The 17,217-nt window shown below is 40.9% G+C and overlaps 1 protein-coding gene and 1 long non-coding RNA gene across 4 annotated transcripts in view; one reads left to right on the top strand and one right to left on the bottom strand.

Annotated features, from left to right (window-relative positions):
• Positions 1 to 13,886, bottom strand: part of SLC22A15 (solute carrier family 22 member 15) — a 94,284-nt gene extending 80,398 nt beyond the window's left edge. The window contains exon 1 of one of the 3 annotated variants that reach the window (XM_055114412.2): positions 12,862 to 13,886. In XM_055114412.2, coding sequence (XP_054970387.1) covers positions 12,862 to 12,948 — 87 coding nt within the window. In that variant the 5' untranslated portion in view covers positions 12,949 to 13,886. The remainder of the gene's footprint in view (positions 1 to 12,861) is intronic. The other 2 variants (XM_034929877.3, XM_034929873.4) reach the window with 2 other exon arrangements.
• The window catches only part of LOC106635206 (uncharacterized), a 62,257-nt gene continuing 51,812 nt past the window's right edge, over positions 6,773 to 17,217 (top strand). Inside the window, exon 1 of the long non-coding RNA XR_010110695.1 lies at positions 6,773 to 12,479. This is a non-coding gene — a long non-coding RNA (uncharacterized LOC106635206). The remainder of the gene's footprint in view (positions 12,480 to 17,217) is intronic.

Here is a 17,217-nt window from a genome sequence, read left to right as displayed (position 1 = left end):
TCTTGAACTCCTAATCTCCAGTGATCCACCTGCCTCGGCCTCCCAAAATGCTGGGATTACAGGCACGAGCCACTGTGCCTGGCCAACATATCATATTTTATCTGGATTGTTCTAGGATAAGCAACCTTACAGATAAAAGAAGAAATGCTCCAAAGGGTCCTCTAATCTGAGGCATGGTCCATTATGAAGGACACCATTCTCAATAAAGCCAGTTTGGAGAAAACAACTCAAAAATAAAGTGATGTTGCTATATACCCTTATTCATAATGTAGGGAATAGTGAAATCTACCTAATCAGTATTATCTGTATTAATCAGTATTAACCAGTTTTCTTTCTAGCAACCTGCAGGCAGAATAAGCACTTTCCACTTTTCTCATCTTCTCTGTTCTCCTCCCACTCTTCACAATGTCTTCCTCACCCACCTCCTGCACATGCACACACACCCACACAAACACACACACACACACACACACACACATCCAAGGCCCTCACAGAACACATAGGTCCACAGCTTTATGCCACCAGAAGAGTCAGAAACTTGCAACTCCTCTATGCAGTGCCAGCCTCAATAAAACAGTGTTAGCCTTTTTGTCTCCTCCAATACCCATAGTCATGCTTACTTTTGCTAACCATAAGGGAGACAGAAGAGGCAAGCAGTAATGATACTGTTTCATAAATGCTATGAAAGGGGTACTATGAGAAATTAGGTCAGAGAGGCAATGCTTAAACACTGCATTCAGATTAATACTAGGTCCTCGGCCCGGTGCAGTGGCTCACACCTGTAATCCCAGGACTTTGGGAGGCCAAGGTGGGTGAATCATTTGAGGTCAGGAGTTCGAGACCAGCCTGACCAACATGGTGAAACCCTGTCTCTACTAAAAATACAAAAAAAAAAAAAATTAGCTGGGCATGGTGGCACATGCCTGTAATCCCAGCTACTTGGGAGGCTGAGGCAGAAGAACTGCTTGAACCCAGGAGACGGAGGTTGCAACGAGCTGAGATTGCACCACTGCACTCCAGCCTGGGTGACAGAGAGATTCCCCCCCCAAAAAATAGATCCTCTATTCTGCAGTCACTTGCACAAGGGTCATATGGTCATAGAAAGTCAAAGATGGCTTAGCATTAACTAGCCATGGGGAAGAATCACCTACACATAGAATATGGGGGTGGTTCTCTTTGGTTTGCTATCTTTGGCTGTGACAAATTCACACAGCTCACATCGTATTCCTTTCCCCCCCAAAAACAAAAATATTCGCTCGTTCTTCTCTCCACTGTTATCTACAACTACCATGCACACATTCACCCACATATTTTTGCCTAATAAAATTGCACCCATCAGCAGATGGGCCTTAAAGCCACAAAGAGCAACCACTATCCATTGTCTACCAGAGTGGGAATAACAACATCTCAAATAAATCATTATCTTCTCTAGCTCTACCTCTAGGGAAGGAGAACAAGTGCCACAGATGGCTGAATTTTTTTCCCCCTTTCAATGTAATTATAATTAGAAAAATGACTAAAATGCACTAGGGGATTGAAATTTTTAAAGTTTCAAGAAGTGAAGGTTTTTAAAGTAATTTCATATTAACACCATTAAGAGCTCTTATAATACTTCTCAGGAAACCAAAAAAGTCTCCTATAAATTATCTCATCACAATATCTTGTGCTGTGAAGTCATGGTTCAGTACAATGTTTATTTTTTTAAGTAGGAAAAATGAGATACAGAACGATTAAGTAAATTGTTCAATGTTATATAAAACACTAATTGCAAAACCAGGATGAGAACGAGAACCACTTAACTTTGGGGCCAGAGCTTTTTTCGGAGAAAATAAAGGGAGGGGAGAAATCAAAGATTATTTTATTGTTGCCATTACCTTTAGTTTTTGTATGCATTTAGTACTCAGTTACCTAATTGACTCAATCAAAAGCATTACATAAGCAAGACCATAATCATGAAGACAGGATTATATGCCCAGTGTCCAGCAAAGTGGGTATTCAATAAATATTTGTTGGTTGACTTACTAATACTAGCTATTTTTTTGTGTAAAATTTGAGACACACTAACACACCCGGAGTAACTGGTGCCTCTAAATACTGTTTCTTCCTCATTTTAATCTATCTACATTGGCTGGACGCGGTGGCTCATGCCGGTAATCCCAGCACTTTGGGAGGCCGAGGCAGGCAGATCACAAGGTCAGGAGATCGAGACCATCCTGGCTAACACAGAGAAACCCCATCTCTAATAAAAATACAAAAATTAGCCGGGCGTGGTGGCAGGCGCCTGTAGTCCCAGCTGCTGGGGAGGCTGAGGCAGGAGAATGGCGTGAACCCGGGAGGCGGAGCTTGCAGTGAGCCGAGATTGCGCCACTGCACTCCAGCCTGGGCGACAGAGCAAAACTCCGTCTCAAAAAAAAAAAAAAAATCTATCTGCATTATGACACCAGATCAATCTCCCTGAAACTCCTCATGAAACTCTTCCAGTCAAAACGTATTAATGGATAAATGATAAGTTTTCTAGCATTCCAGATCCTCCACCACATGGTCCAGGTGCTAACTAATCTGCATTCAAGCTTCCTCTACCAGCCTATTCAATTCCCCTAACATGACTTATTCACTGTGTGGTGTGAAAGCAGTGGAATCTGTTATCCGAGTCTGAACCTCAGCTCTAATTAAACCTTGAGCAAATCCAAACCTCTCTGTTTCGTTTTCTTCCAGTTAAGACCAGACGCTAATGGTACATCTTTATCCAAGTCATTAATATTCGTATTAACCCATCTTCAGTGTCAAGTGGGATTCCTCCATAGTCAACAGTGAATTGCATAGCACTGTACAAATAGCATATATTAGTGCTTCCCAAATTTAATGTGACTCCCTAAGTCTGGGGTGGGGGTAAGAGTCTGCATTTCCAATAAGCTGCAACAACCAACAACCATACTCTGTGTAGCAAGGTCATAAGTTATTCCCTCCTCCACACTTATTCCAGTTTTATGTTTTTCTACCTGAAATGACCTTCCCATTTCTCCCTAAATCCAAGCTTCAAAGTTCAGTTCAAGCTCAGATATCTCTCTGACGGCTTCAACAAATCACTCTAGACCACACCGTCTCCCTTCTTAATTTCCAAAGCATTAGTTGGCTGTATTATTTACTGGGGAAATATTGCTTTGTATCATTATATAATGTGTAGATAATAGTTCAACTCTAATTTTCAATGATTTGTCACCTCCTGAAGGAAAGAAACCCTAATTTATACTGCTATTTCCCTCTAAAGAACCCAACACATTGCTATATACATAAAAGTCTATCTCATATATATATCAAATATGTATAGTCTATCAAATACATTTTTTAACTAACTCCTTGCATAATGGTATAACCAAAAAAAAAGATGAAAAAAAAACTAGTAACTCTGTTACCTAATTTTTGCTCCAATCACTAATTAAGACTAGGCCAGGTGCGGTGGCTCATGCCTATAATCCCAGCATTTTAGGGAGCCAAGGCAGGAGGATCACTTGAGTCCAGGAGTTCAAGACCAGCCTGGGCAACATAGTGAGACTCCACCTCGATTTAAAAATAAATTTAAAAAAAATTCTGGACAAAGTATTTAATCGCATCTGTTTCTCTCTCTCTTTTTTTTTTTTTTTTTTTTTTGAGATGGAGTCTCGCTCTGTCACGCAGGCTGGAGTACAGTGGCGCGATCTCGGCTCACTGTAACCTCTGCCTCCTGGGTTCAAGCAATTCTCTGCCTCAGCCTCCCGAGTAGCTGGGATTACAGGCACCCGCCACCACACCCAGCTAATTTTTGTATTTTTAGTAGAGACAGGGTTTCACCATGTTGGCCAGGCTGGTCTTGAACTCCTGACCTTGTGATCCACCTGTCTTGGCCTGCCAAAGTGCTGGGATTACAGGCATGAGCCACCGCACCCGGCCTTCTCTCTCTTTTTCAAGTAAAATGGTAACACCACCAGCTGACCATCCCTTCTTCTTCAATGGTTTAATTTTAAAAAAAAAAACAAAATTGTAACAAGCACCAAAACTTTGCAACACATTATATTATGCACCTCAGACGATAAAATGGATAAAAAGTAGTCTTTTCCTTGAAGGCACATACATTCAAATGAGGACAACAAACAGTCATATGTCATACATCACTCAACAACTGGGATACATTCTGAGAAATGTGTCGTTAGGCGAGTCCATCATTGTGCAAACGTCAGAGTGCACTTACACAAACCTAGATCTATAACCTCCCACACACCTAGGTTATATGGCATAGCCTATTCCTCCTAGGCTACAAATCTGTAAGGCATGTTACTATACTGAATATTGTTGGTAACTACAACACAATGGTGAATATCTGTATTTCTAAACATACCTAACATAGAAAATATACAATAAAAGATTTTTTAAATGGTACACCTGCAAAGGACACTTACCATGAACAGAGCCTGCGGGACTGGAAGTTGCCCTGCGTGAGTCACTGAATGAGGAGTGAATGGATGTGAAGGCCAGGACACTACAGTAGATTTTGTAAACAATGTACAGTTAGGCTAAATTTATTTTTTTAATTATTTCTCCAATAATAATTAAACTTACTGTAGCTTTTCTACATTTTAAACTTAAAATGTTTTAACTCTTTGACTCTTTTGTAGTAACACAGCTAAAAACACAAACACATTATATAGCTGTACAAAAATATTTTCTTTCTTTATATCCTTATTCTATAAGCTTTTTTCTATTTTTAAAAATTTTTTGAACTTATTTGTTAAAACCTAAGACACACACACATTAGCCTAGACCTACACAGAGTCAGGATCAATACCACTGTCTCTGCCTCCACATCTTGTCCCAATGGAAGGTCTTCAGGAAAACAACATCCTGAAGACATGGAACCCTCATCTCCTATCACACCATGCCTTCTTCTGGACTGTCTCCCGAAGAATCTGCCTGAGGCTGGTTTACAGTTAACTTTTTTTTGCAAGTAGAAGGAGTACACTCTAAAATAACAATTAAAAATATAGCACAGGAAATACTAGGCAATAGGAATTTTTCAGTTCCATTATGATCTTATGGGCCCAGTGTCGCATATGTGATTATTGACAGAAACATCGTTATGTGGGGCATGACTGTATATCCAAAGCTGTAAATACAAGGTGGATTGTGATGAATGCTATATTAGCCATACTGGGAATGAAGTTCATGAGAACACAAAGAATGGAGATGTGAATTCCACCTAGGAGAATCAGGAGAAGGTTGTTAATATGATACTTGAGCAGGTAGTAAAGGCTGCTAAGGAGTTAATGAAAACAAAACTCAGGAAAAGAAATTATTTGGTAAAGCAATAGCCCAATCAGAGTCAGGAAAGTAAAGAATATATCTTTACATAACTGGGAAGAATTATATGGCTAGCTCAGCTTTTCCCTAACTTCAGTCATCTGAGTACCCCTTGCTAGTTTTCACATGCCCATTTTCTGTCTGCTAGTATTTACTCAATAGTCTTCTTTAAAATCAATTCAAATGTTTTAATTTTAGTAAATTAACATAAAATAGAATTTTATATCAATTCAGACATCACTTGGCAGGTGGAACTACAAAAATACGCACAATGTTAGAATGCCAAGTGTTAGCTAGTATGTTTTTATTTAAAGTGGGCCACAGGAGACATTTTCAGGCTAGATTTGGGAGAGGGGTGAAAGTGAAAGAGCAGCTGTTTTTGCATTTTATGCCCAGGTTGGGGCAGGTGCCTTAGTGCCTCACATAGCTTACCACTTATGTGCTGGTCCACCTCGTTGGCGTGGCACAGTCATGAGGCTGCAACCACTCCACCTTCCCATGGATCCTCCTTCAGCTGCTCTGACTCCTTGCCCAGGTACACGTTTAATTCTATGATGAAAGGCAGCCACTTCATCAAGGTTGGAGGCAGGGAGAATGACACAGATTCCAGTCACTTCTGATGGGCTCCAGATCATATCTTCCCTTCTCGACTGCCTGTCCTGCAGACTTCAAGCTCCAGCATCACACACAAAGACAACAGCCTTACAGGGCCTGCTGAACGAGCTCCCGCAACAGTATACAGTCAAATCTCCATAATGAATGATGCATCGATTATACATATATAATCTTACATAAACACACATACACACACATGCACGCGTGCACACACACACACACACCTCCATCCTAGGGGTCCTGCTTCTCCAGTAGAACTATGACTGACACAACATTAAACAAATAAGGCAAAATATCTGCATTTATTAAATCTGGAAGTAAGTACATGTGGGTTTGTGATATTACTCTCTGTATTTTTCCATCAGAAATGTCTCATAATTTTAAAAGAAGTTTTAAAAGAAAATGAATAAATACAATAAAACAGAATAATATTAAGTTCCAACTAGATAATGTTTTCTACTGAAGCTCCTCTAATTCTTTCATGCTAGCTCATTCCCTTTGTTAAAACAGAAATATTTGGAAATGTTTTTAGAAGTGCTAACACCAAATGAGACTTTCTCCTTAGATAAACACGACTAAAGAAGGCTCCAGAAGGGCATAACTCTATCACTTATTAAGAGTTAATGCTATTTAATACAATTTCCATATATCTACCATGCAGGCTATTCTGCAGAGAATGCAGAAAGAGATAGGATTAGAAATAACTGATGGATTACATAGAATCAAAAACAAAAGTGAAAAGATATCCTTAGAAAGAGGGCAGAAACATGTCTTCCTCTTGGACATGTTCCCTAACAGAGAAGGTATTTAAGATAGGTGAGGATGAAAAAAACTTTTGAAGTGAAAGGAAACGATGTTTAGAAAATTTACACCAGGTAACCTCTATTTTATCCATGAAGTTGGGACAAAAAGCATCTAGGTAGAACTATATGAATGGAATCAGGAGAAGTCTGGGCTTGAGAAGACTGATAAACAATCAACTGGCAAGAAGTAAAGGTCAGAACAGAAGAAAGAACCAATACCATGGGCTGCGTGGGTTTGTGAACTTGAAAAAGAGGAAGCATAACATATGCAACACAAAAGAACTGAATAGCAAATTATACTATGGCCATATATTGAAATACCATGCTACAGCCACTAAAAAATATGTAGTTGTTCCTTTACGTGCATAGCAACGCATTCACAACATTGCTGAGAGACAAAATGCAGTTATGATACATATTTCTGCAAAAAAGATGGATATACAATATTTATATAATAAAGAGTCTGGAAGGCTATACACCAAAATGTGAGCATGCTTTACTTTAGGGTGGTAGAATCACTAGTGATTTGTATTAATTTCTATATTTTCTCTTTTTTCTACAATCACCATATGCCATTTGTTGAGTACTATATGATGTCCCATGAAGGTAGATATCAATTTGCATGAGTGTTTGGTCAAAGAAGTCAGAGAGGAGAGTCCCGAGCTGTGTGCATCTTTGGATTTGAGAGTCTTTTTCTTCTAAGGCAACCTCTAATTGTGGTTATGAACCAAGCTGGTATTCTGAAACCTAGGGTCAACACTGCTCCAAGGCCAATTAATTGTTGGGCATTGGGAAACTCTGAGAAATCCTAAACTTGCAAAACAAATTAAACTTTCGTGATCCAGCCATTTCCAAGCGCACAGTAGAGACTGATGGGTCATTTGCCTAATAACAATTGCCTAATAATGCCATCTTGCAGCAGAGTAGCACAGCATTCAAGCCTAGTGTTCTTTCTGCCATATTCACATTGCCTGTCCTCGTGACTTTAATGACTATTTTTGTGCTATCTTGGAAGATAATACCTTCACTGTCAAGGCACAAGTCAAACAGCCAGGGATGGCCTTGGAAGGCATTCGGCTGGGGGTTTGGGTGCTGCAGAGATATCAGTCTAGTTGCTTTCCATGGAATGTCCTAATTCTTGAGACATCCAGGCTCAAAGGAGCTCCTTAACCCTTCTGGAGGCCTCCTGTATCTCTACAGCCTCCCTAGAGGAAAATCTGTCTAATAGATCAACAACTTTATCTGCTTTACACTAGGGGGCAGTGTCTGTCTATGGACAACAACAGTTTTCCTGAGGGTGTGGGGGCCAGTGTGGGTTTGGTTTCTTTGACCAAACCACTGTGTTTGTCTCTTTGCCCCACCCACCTAAACTGGTGAAAGGCAAAAGTTCCCAGATCACCATAAACCCTCAGGAGACCCAACCTCCAGGCCACTGTGTGAGGGCTAATTGAAATAAAATTTGACAGTAGGAGCTGCATAAAACTTGCTCAAACTGACAGAGAGCCCTGGTAAATGGCCACATGTTTTGGACTCATGAGAGGGTCTTAGTAAGACCATAGGTTCTCATCATGGCTGAAGCCTCAGTGATGGTGAGAACATCCTGGGGATGACAGTTAGTCTTTTATAACTGAACAAGGGCTTCACTAATGCTTACGGTGTGAACTTCATCACTTGCTTATGCCAGGGAGGTTAGAAGAACCAGCTATGATCTCAGCCATATCTCATCAAACCTAAGAATTTCCTGTGGAGGGACATGGTGCCACGTATAAGCAGATAGGGAAGGTAAGCTGTGATAGCATTCTACATGAAGTTTAACAAAACAGGCTGAATAAAACTCACTCTACCCCACCCTCCTGTGTTTAAAGGACCACAATTCACAGCCATAATTGATCAAAGGAATATTGATTTTTAAAAAAGAATGAACCATTATTCTCATACAGCAAACTATAGTATTCTCTCTTAGATATGCATATCTTCTTCCCTTTACCATCTTTTCACTTAAAAATATTTAATATGGAAAAGCAAAAAATAAGATTCATGAAACTACTATCACAATTAACTAATGATAACAGATGCAATCTCCTTTGTACCCTCCCCTAAGCCCACCCCTTCCCTTCCTTCCCAAGAGGCAACCAATCTCATGAATTGGGTGTGGATCTTTCTACTCCATGTTCTTATATTTCTATACTGTTTATATATATTTATGAAACAAATATAGCATTGGTTTGTGTGTTTTTAAAATTTGTATTAAGAATATGTGTCACATAGTATACACTGTTCTGCTTTTTTTTCACTTAACATTGTGTTTTAGAAATTCCTCCATATAGTCAATATAGATCTAGTTCATTTATTTCAGACGTTGTATTCTATTAAATTTATACCACATCTTATCCAGTCTTGTTTTGAAAGTCAGGTGGTTCTAACTTTTGTTATAATAGACAGTGTTGCAGTAAACATCTTACACATATCTCCCTATGCACGTGCTCAAGGGACAATGTGGGATGTGTACTTAGGAGTTCAATGCTAGGTTTTAATTCTACTAGATGGTGCCAAATTGTTCTCTAAATGGGGTATAGTTTCTATTTATCATTTCATCACACTTGTACTGTTAGATTGTTTAATGTTTGCTAATACAGCAAGTGTGAAATGGTATTTCATAGCCATTTTAATATGCCTGTCCCAGATGACCACTGAAGTTAAAACATCTTTTCGTGTGTTGACTATTACAGTTTCCTCTTCTGCAATCATTCTACTTTCTAAAATGCCGAGAAAAGCTATTTATTGCATGGATAATATTAATGCACTGGTCATTCCAGGATCTAAAAAATAAGGTTATTAAGAGTTTATATAAAAATAATGCATTCCTGAACACCAGAATCTAAGATGAGATTCATAGCACAGCATCACAATTTTGCTGGTGAATGCTTGTTATAGATTACATGTTCCTGATAGTAAATGGGGGTTTTAAATTCTGTGCAAATTATAATATAATGTATGATTCATGATTTTGAGGAAAATGACAAAGCAGGAGCCTCTGGCTTAGAACAAAGAAGTAACGTCCATTTTCATTTCATGTCTAAAGAAATCAAGAAACAATGAATTGTATTCCAACCCTCCTCCTCCAGAGAGCCTAGACAACAAGCAAACACATACACAAACACAAAATAGTGACGATGGCAGCAACTCGGAATCACCATCAGAAGAGAAACAGTAATATGCTAAATAGAATTATTCCTATTTAAATATCACAGATAGCTCTGATCCTAAGGAGAGCAAGTACATTTTGATGGTAAGAATGTTTCTAACTGTAAAGCTTATTGCTTATTCATAAGTCAACCATTTTTACATAGGCAATCTTTTTCCCTTCACTTTTTGTTTATGTACATTAATACCACATATCACCATTTTCAGGGCATTTGCATCTTATGCTGAGGAAAAATCTGCAAAATCTGCATCTGTTCTTTAGCTATCTCAAAGTTGAATGCTATTGAGATTCCAAAAATTGTGTTTGCAAGGAGTATGAGGGCAAGTCTCCTAGCCAAAGGAAACTGGATAGTGAAGTAACTTTTGATGATCTACATAATGGTACCAATAATTCAAGAAAACAGTTAACCAAAAACCCTTTAGAAGTGGCTTTGCTCTGTGGTTTTGTCCTCTTAGTTTGAACATGGATGTGTTTGGGGTAAAGGGAAAATCATTTTTAAAAATAATAATAATGGTCCCAGAAGAAGGAGAATGTTAAAAGGCCTGTAAAGTTTCCACCTCTGTCCTTCTGGTTTTGTGCCTCTCAGCTGGGGTTAATCATTATCAAATCGCAGATGGGGAGAAGGCTCCCACTGAAGCAGAGGCTCCCTCTCTCTGGCCTTGTTGCTGTGTTGTTGGTCTGCCCCTTCCTTGGGCAATGGTACGAAAACTCCTTTGATTTTAAAAGCAGACAAACCCCCTTTCATTTAAGGCAACTGTGTAAAAAGGGCTTCTTACTCTGCTGGGGGAAGCAAAACCTCATCCCCAAGAATGATGAAATCACCTGTGATACAACTGAGCAATGGGACTCCACAGTACTCCCACTCCACAGACCAGCTGCCCTAATCCAAAACATCTCCAACAACAGACTTGGTAGAGAGGTCTTTGGAGATATCCACTCTCATACCCAGGGTAGCTCTGGGTGGCTCTACAACCCCCTGGATCATGTATCTCAATGGGGTAACTGAGTCCTTAAAAACACGTAGCATGTGAAGGATTCACTTTTGCCTAGGCTGGCATCTCCTCCACTGGTATAAGCACAGCTACAGGGCATCTTCCCACCCACATCTATAAGATAAACAATCAGTCACTCATCCCCAACACTCTAAGACCTGGTCCTTGTACCGCAAATACTGACCATAAATCAGCCAAGGTTTAGTGAACGGTCATAGGCATGGGCTTGGAACTTTTTGATAGCAAACTCTAACTAACTGGGTCAACCATAAATAAAAGTAAGTTAGAGAAACTTAACAGGTCCTAAACTGAGAACATTGGCCTTTTTAGAACCTCACTCTACTGAAGACAAACTTACTCCAAGTTAGTGGATACTTGGCTAGGCAAATAAGAAAATGATAACAGGAAGTGAAGGGTAGGGATAGAGGGATGGGGAGCTAGGATTGTTCAAGAAAGGATGTATGTTCCTGGAATTCATGGCTGGAACAGAAAAAAAGGGTTTTCTCAAAGAAACTGTTATAAATAAAGATCAGGCAACATGGTTGCAATTCTTCTTTCTCGGTATTAAATACTCTTATCATTTAGCTTGAACGTTTTTTCTCCCTGGGAAAAGCTTGTTTAAAGCTAAAACAACGAGCTCAAAAGAACTTCAGAATACCACATATTCGTGAGCTGAGAACTGTTCGGCTAGAAAAAGAACTGACTCCATCATTTGAACCGTTTCTGGCTGATGATGAAATCAGCTGAACTTCCAAACATTTTAATCAATAAGTCAACCCCTACCTTCCCCCATCTTCCTGTTGAGTCACTGTCTTATGCAAGCTTTAAGCAACTTGTGGACTGGTGGCTATATCCATGACCACTCTGTACTTCCTGCAGAATAACTATCATCACATGCTAACTAAATTACTTAACTGTCTGCCTGCCCCACCCGCAGCCACTGGAATGCAAGCTCCTGAGGGCAGTGAATGATTTGTCCACCATGGCATCCCTATGTTCAGCACATCCTAGCCCGTATTAAACGTGTTGACTGAAGGAAAGAGTAAAATGGCTGGCTCACAGCAAATACTAAGAAAGGATTTGTGAATGAAATGCCTCTGGCATATTGAGAGAAGCGACTAATGTCAAATGAGCCATTTAAGTTGGTGAAGGACTAATCCTTGCCTGGCGCAGTTAATCTGTAGTGACCTTTCGCATATGGAATCGATATTTTGAGGCTGGGGTGTACAAGTAGGTTCTGAGAATTCTTTATAATGAAGAAGTGATTCCATTTGATAACCACACATGGTAGATGGCACTATTCGGCTTACGGGAGTCTCAGCCCAAGGCTGGCGCAGGGCCGAATGAGCCAGCAGAACTTAAACCAGAGGGAAATAAATCCTATGCTTTGAAAGCCCCTAGAAGAGTAAGCCCCCTCAAGCCCAGGAAAAGGGGCAGAAGACACCCGGCGCAGAGGGAGGCGATCCTAGACACAACCTTTTGTCTGCAGATTATCAAGACTGTGTCCTAGATTCCAAGGTGACAGTGCCACAGGTAGGGTAACAATTCCCTTCATATTTGCAGCGTGTTATAGGCAACAGCGTAGGGCAGGTAACACAATTTTGCATCCCTCCTTAACCAGCATAGCGGCTGAGAAACCTCCCCCAACACGCTCCTTCCACCACTCAAGGTGGCGGGGTGGAGGGCCCGGCAGAACCCAGGAGGCTCTGAGGCCGGCCGGCGACCTTGACGCTGCCGGCCGGGCCCAGGCCACCGCGCGGCGCCTCGCCCCTGCCCCACCCCGACGCTCGCCACACCTCGGTGTTTGCAGAGCCTCGGCCTCGGCCCCGGCCCCGGCGGTCTGGGAGCGGACGCCTAGCCCTGCGCCGGGCGGCCCTAAAGAGGGAAATGCGGCTGCGGGGCCGCGGGGACTTACCTGCAGCAGCACGGCCAGCAGGAAGCACAAGTACATCTGGTAGATGCCCATCTCCCCCACCGCCTGGAACGCCTCCTCCACCTCCATGGCGGGCCGCGCGCAGGAACCCCGCCACCCCACCGCCCTCTCAGGCGCTGCCCTCCCGCCCAGCGCGGCAACCCCTGGGCGCCCGGCACCGGCTTGGACCCGCCGGGGCGGGGATGGAAGCGCTGGCGGCGGGGCCGGGGCGGGCCGGGCCGGGGCGTGGCGCCTGCGCGGGCGGCGGGGCTGTCAGGCTCGAGAGGTGGACGCCGGGCGGGGAGCGGGGAGCGGAGCCGGGCTACGCGGGGCGAGGGGCGAGGAGGGCGTTCGAGATCCGGGGCTGGATGCCCTGGACCCGGGCCTCTGGACTTCCTGTTTAAAAAAAAAAAATGGTGTTTTGGTGTACGTTTTGTTTTGAGAGGGACGGCTGTCTGCGCCTTAAAGTGAGGAAAGAGGAAGTGGGCCGGGCTGAGGGCCTGAGAAGAAACATCGGGACCGCGTCCGCGTGTGACCCAGGGCTCTGCCTACAGGGGACCCGCAGCTGGCGGGCGGCCTGGCGGCTCTCAGCAATGCCTGTCGTTTTGCCCAAACCAGTTTAATGCGGGGGCTTGGGGAGCCCTAGAGCCTTCAGAGAAAAGTGCTGTCTGTGCAGCATTTCTTTCCAGTCCTATTCTGTGCTAGCCATGGGTTAAGTACACTGGTAGGCAAGCAAATTCTTGTAAAACCGTCGGATACATTTGCTTATAGAAGTATGCACGAGGTACAAAGGAAGTGCAAAAGACGAAGGGGCAGGATGTGATGGCTGCCAAGGTATTTAAAGGATAAACGGCAGTTTGTCAGGTGGAAATTAAAAAAAAAAAAAGCGTGGCAGGGCCAAGGGACGCTGGACACCTGCGTTAGTCCCCTCATGCCTCCACCTCCTAACCTCATTTGCCTTTTTGTTTATTATGTGTTGTCTTTTTAACAGCTGCATAGTATTCCATTGTCTAGACCATGACTCCTAGTTTAACATTGAATAGAAATGGCGACCAGCTAGTGTCCTTGACCTGCCAGTATCCTTCTTATGCTTCCAAAATTTTCCATTAATTGTGATGTCTGTTGCAGCGTATTGGTAGCTAGGCTTTACTGGTCAGCTGCTTTCTTTTTTTAGCAATTAAATGAATGCTCACTGTAATTGAATTTATCAGTGGGTTGGAAACTGTAAACTCTATAAACTCTTAAGATTTTTTTCTCTCTCTCTTAAGGAAACGTTTTCTGTATAAGTACTATTAATAGTTTTAAAAGTTTCCTTCTTTGGCTGTTTCCTACGAATCCTCATTATTAATAAATGCTGAAGTTTAATAAGTGCTTTTTGCATTTATTGACATGATCCTATTGTTTTTCTTCTTGAATCTGATAATCGGGTACATTATGGTAATAGTTTTTTTGATATTGAACTTTACTGGAATAAATCCTATTAATACTTGCTCACGATATTGCTATTTATTGCCAAATTTAATTTGCTAGTGTTTTGTCTAGGGACTTTACATCTGTGACTAGCGAACTAGGCCTATAATTTTCTTTTCTTCCTGATGCTTATGTCTAGATTTGGCAGTAAGATTTTATAGTGCTTTCATAACATGAGTGTGAGTGTTTGGTAAAACTCTCCTGCAACCATCTAGACTTAGCTTGTTTTGCAGGGGGAGCCTCTTTATTACAGATTTATAGATAATGGGTAAAGATAAATAGGTGTGTATAACTAGATATATTCGTATGTCTTTGCATTTCTTCTTGAACCACTTTTTTTCTAGAAGTGTTTCTATTTTATCTAGTTTAGAAATTGTTTTTGGAATAAACTAGTTCACATTGTTTTCTTGGGATTTTTAAAAATAAGGGTCTAACTGTTTATGTCCCATTTTTCATTCTGAATAGTGTTCATCTTTATTGTTCCAATCTTATCAGTCTTGCCAGAGGTTTGTCTACTTTATTATTTTTTAAAAAGTTTTGTGAATTTTTTTTATTTCATAGATTATATGAATTCTTTCCTTTTTTTTTTTACTTTTGTTACTTTGTAATTCTTTTACTAGCCACATGACTTGAAGTTTAGCTTCTTTGCTTTTAATATTTCTTTTTGAAGAATAATTATGTGTGGCTGGGCTCAGTGGCTCACGCCTGTAATCCCAGCACTTTGGGAGGCCAAAGCTGGTGGATCACCTGAGGTTAGGAGTTCAAGTCCAGCCTGGCAAACATGGTGAAACTCCATCTCTACTAAAAATACAAAAATTAGCCGGACGTGGTGGCACAGGCCTATAGTCCCAGCTACTCAGGAGGCTGAGGCAGGAGAATCACTTGAACCTGGGAGAAGGAGGTTGCAGTGAGCTGAGATTGTGCCATTACACTCCAACCTGGGCAACAGAGCAAGACTCCGTCTCAGAAATAAATAAATAAATAAAATAATTATATTTAAGGTTGTACTTACCTTTCTATAGGACTTTGCTCCATCCGACAAGTTTTGTCATGTGGTACTTTTGTTGTCTTTACTTTTAAATATTTCATGACATTGTCATTTCTTCTTTAACCAATGAGCTATTTTTAGTGCATTTTTTGTTTCCAATTAAAGGTTGCTATTTTTTTTACCATCTTTTTAGTGTTGTTTATAATTTATATGCTTTGTAGACAAAGATTATATTAAATCTTGGAAATTGTTTTAATTTTTTGTGACCTAATATGTGATTTTTCTTTTTTTTTCTTTTTTTTTTTTTTTTTTTTGACAGGGTCTTTCTCTGTCACCCAGGCTGCAGTGCAGTGGCTTGATCACATCTCACTGCAGCCTTAATCTCCCCAGCTCAGGTGATCCTTCCACCTCAGCCTCCCAGGTAGGTAGAACTATAGGCAGACACCACCATGGCTCATTTTTATTTTTTGTAGAAATGGGGTTTTGCCATGTTGCACAAGTTGATCTCAAACTCCTGACCTCAAGTGATCCACCCACCTCAGCCTCTCAGAGTGCTGGGATTACAGGTGTAAGTCACCATGCCCAGCCCGTAGCCTTTTTTTTTTTTTTAATGTTCCACGTATATTGAAATAACATATATTCTCCACTTGTTGTGTGCAAGATTCTCTAACTATTAATCAAACTTGTTGATCTAATTTTATTTAAGTAGTCTATATTATTACTTAATTTTTCTGTGCTGAATGTATCAGTTTTTAATATATCAAAATTTTCCAAAATTAATATCATTTTTGAGTGTATCAAGTTCTCTTTTTGTCTCTGTGTGCTCATAAAGGTACTAATTGAATCTTTTTTATCATGATGAAATAGCTCTTTTTAGTGCTTTTGGTCTTTTTTACTTTGTCTCATATCAATATTCTGGCATCGCCTTTTCTGTTGTTTGTATTTTCCTTGTAATCTTTTTATTCTTATATCGTCTTTTTATGTTCATTCTGTAAGTTTCTTTCTGCTTAAGGCATATGTCTTAGTCTATTTTGGCTCCTATAACAAAATACCTTAGACTGGGTAATTCATAAACAACAGAAATTTATTACTCACAGTTCTGGAGGCTGGGCAGTCTAAAATCAAGGCACCGGTAGATTTGGTGTCTGATGAAGGACTGCTTTCTGCTTCAAAGATGTCACCTTCTTGTCGCATCCTTACAGTAGGAGGACAAGAGAGTTCTCCAGAGTCTTTTATGGGAGCATTAATCCCATTCATGAGGATGGAGCCCTCATGATTTAATCACTTCTCAAGGGCCCTACTTTTTAATACTATCACATTTGGTATTAGGTTCCAACACTAATTTAGGGGGACACTGCTGTCATTTGAATGTTTCCCCTCCAAAATTCAGATGTTCTCAATGCAAGAGTATTGGGAGGTGTGTAGTGACCCTAGCCAGTGAGAAGTGAAGTGGGGACTGCTGCTAGCAGAGCAACCAGGCAGGGTTTCCCTGTTGGGTTTTAGACTTACTTAGGACCTGTTACCCCTTTCTTCTTTCCTATTTCTCCCTTTTGGAATAGCAGTGTCTATCCTATGCCTGTACACTATTGTTTTGATAGCACATAACTTGTTTGATTTCACAAGTTTACAGCTGGGGAGGAATTTGCCTCAGGATGAACCATGCATTGGTTCCCGTATCTCTGGACTTTAGACTTTATAAAGTTGATGCTGGAATGAGCTAAGATTTTAGGGCCTATTGACATGAAATAAATGTATTTTTGTGTGAGAAGGACATGAATTTGGGTGAGGGGGCAGGGGCAGAATGCTATGGTTTGAATATGTTTCCCTCCAGAATTCAGACGTTTCCAATGCAACAGTATTGGGAAGTGTGGCCTTTGGGAAGTAAATTACTCATGAGGGTT

The sequence above is a fragment of the Pan paniscus genome, chromosome 1 (assembly GCF_029289425.2).
Source record: "Pan paniscus chromosome 1, NHGRI_mPanPan1-v2.0_pri, whole genome shotgun sequence".
In the NCBI taxonomy this organism is placed as follows: domain Eukaryota; kingdom Metazoa; phylum Chordata; class Mammalia; order Primates; family Hominidae; genus Pan; species Pan paniscus.
Note: the sequence above shows the minus strand (reverse complement) of the source record. Positions and strands in the feature narration are given on the sequence as shown.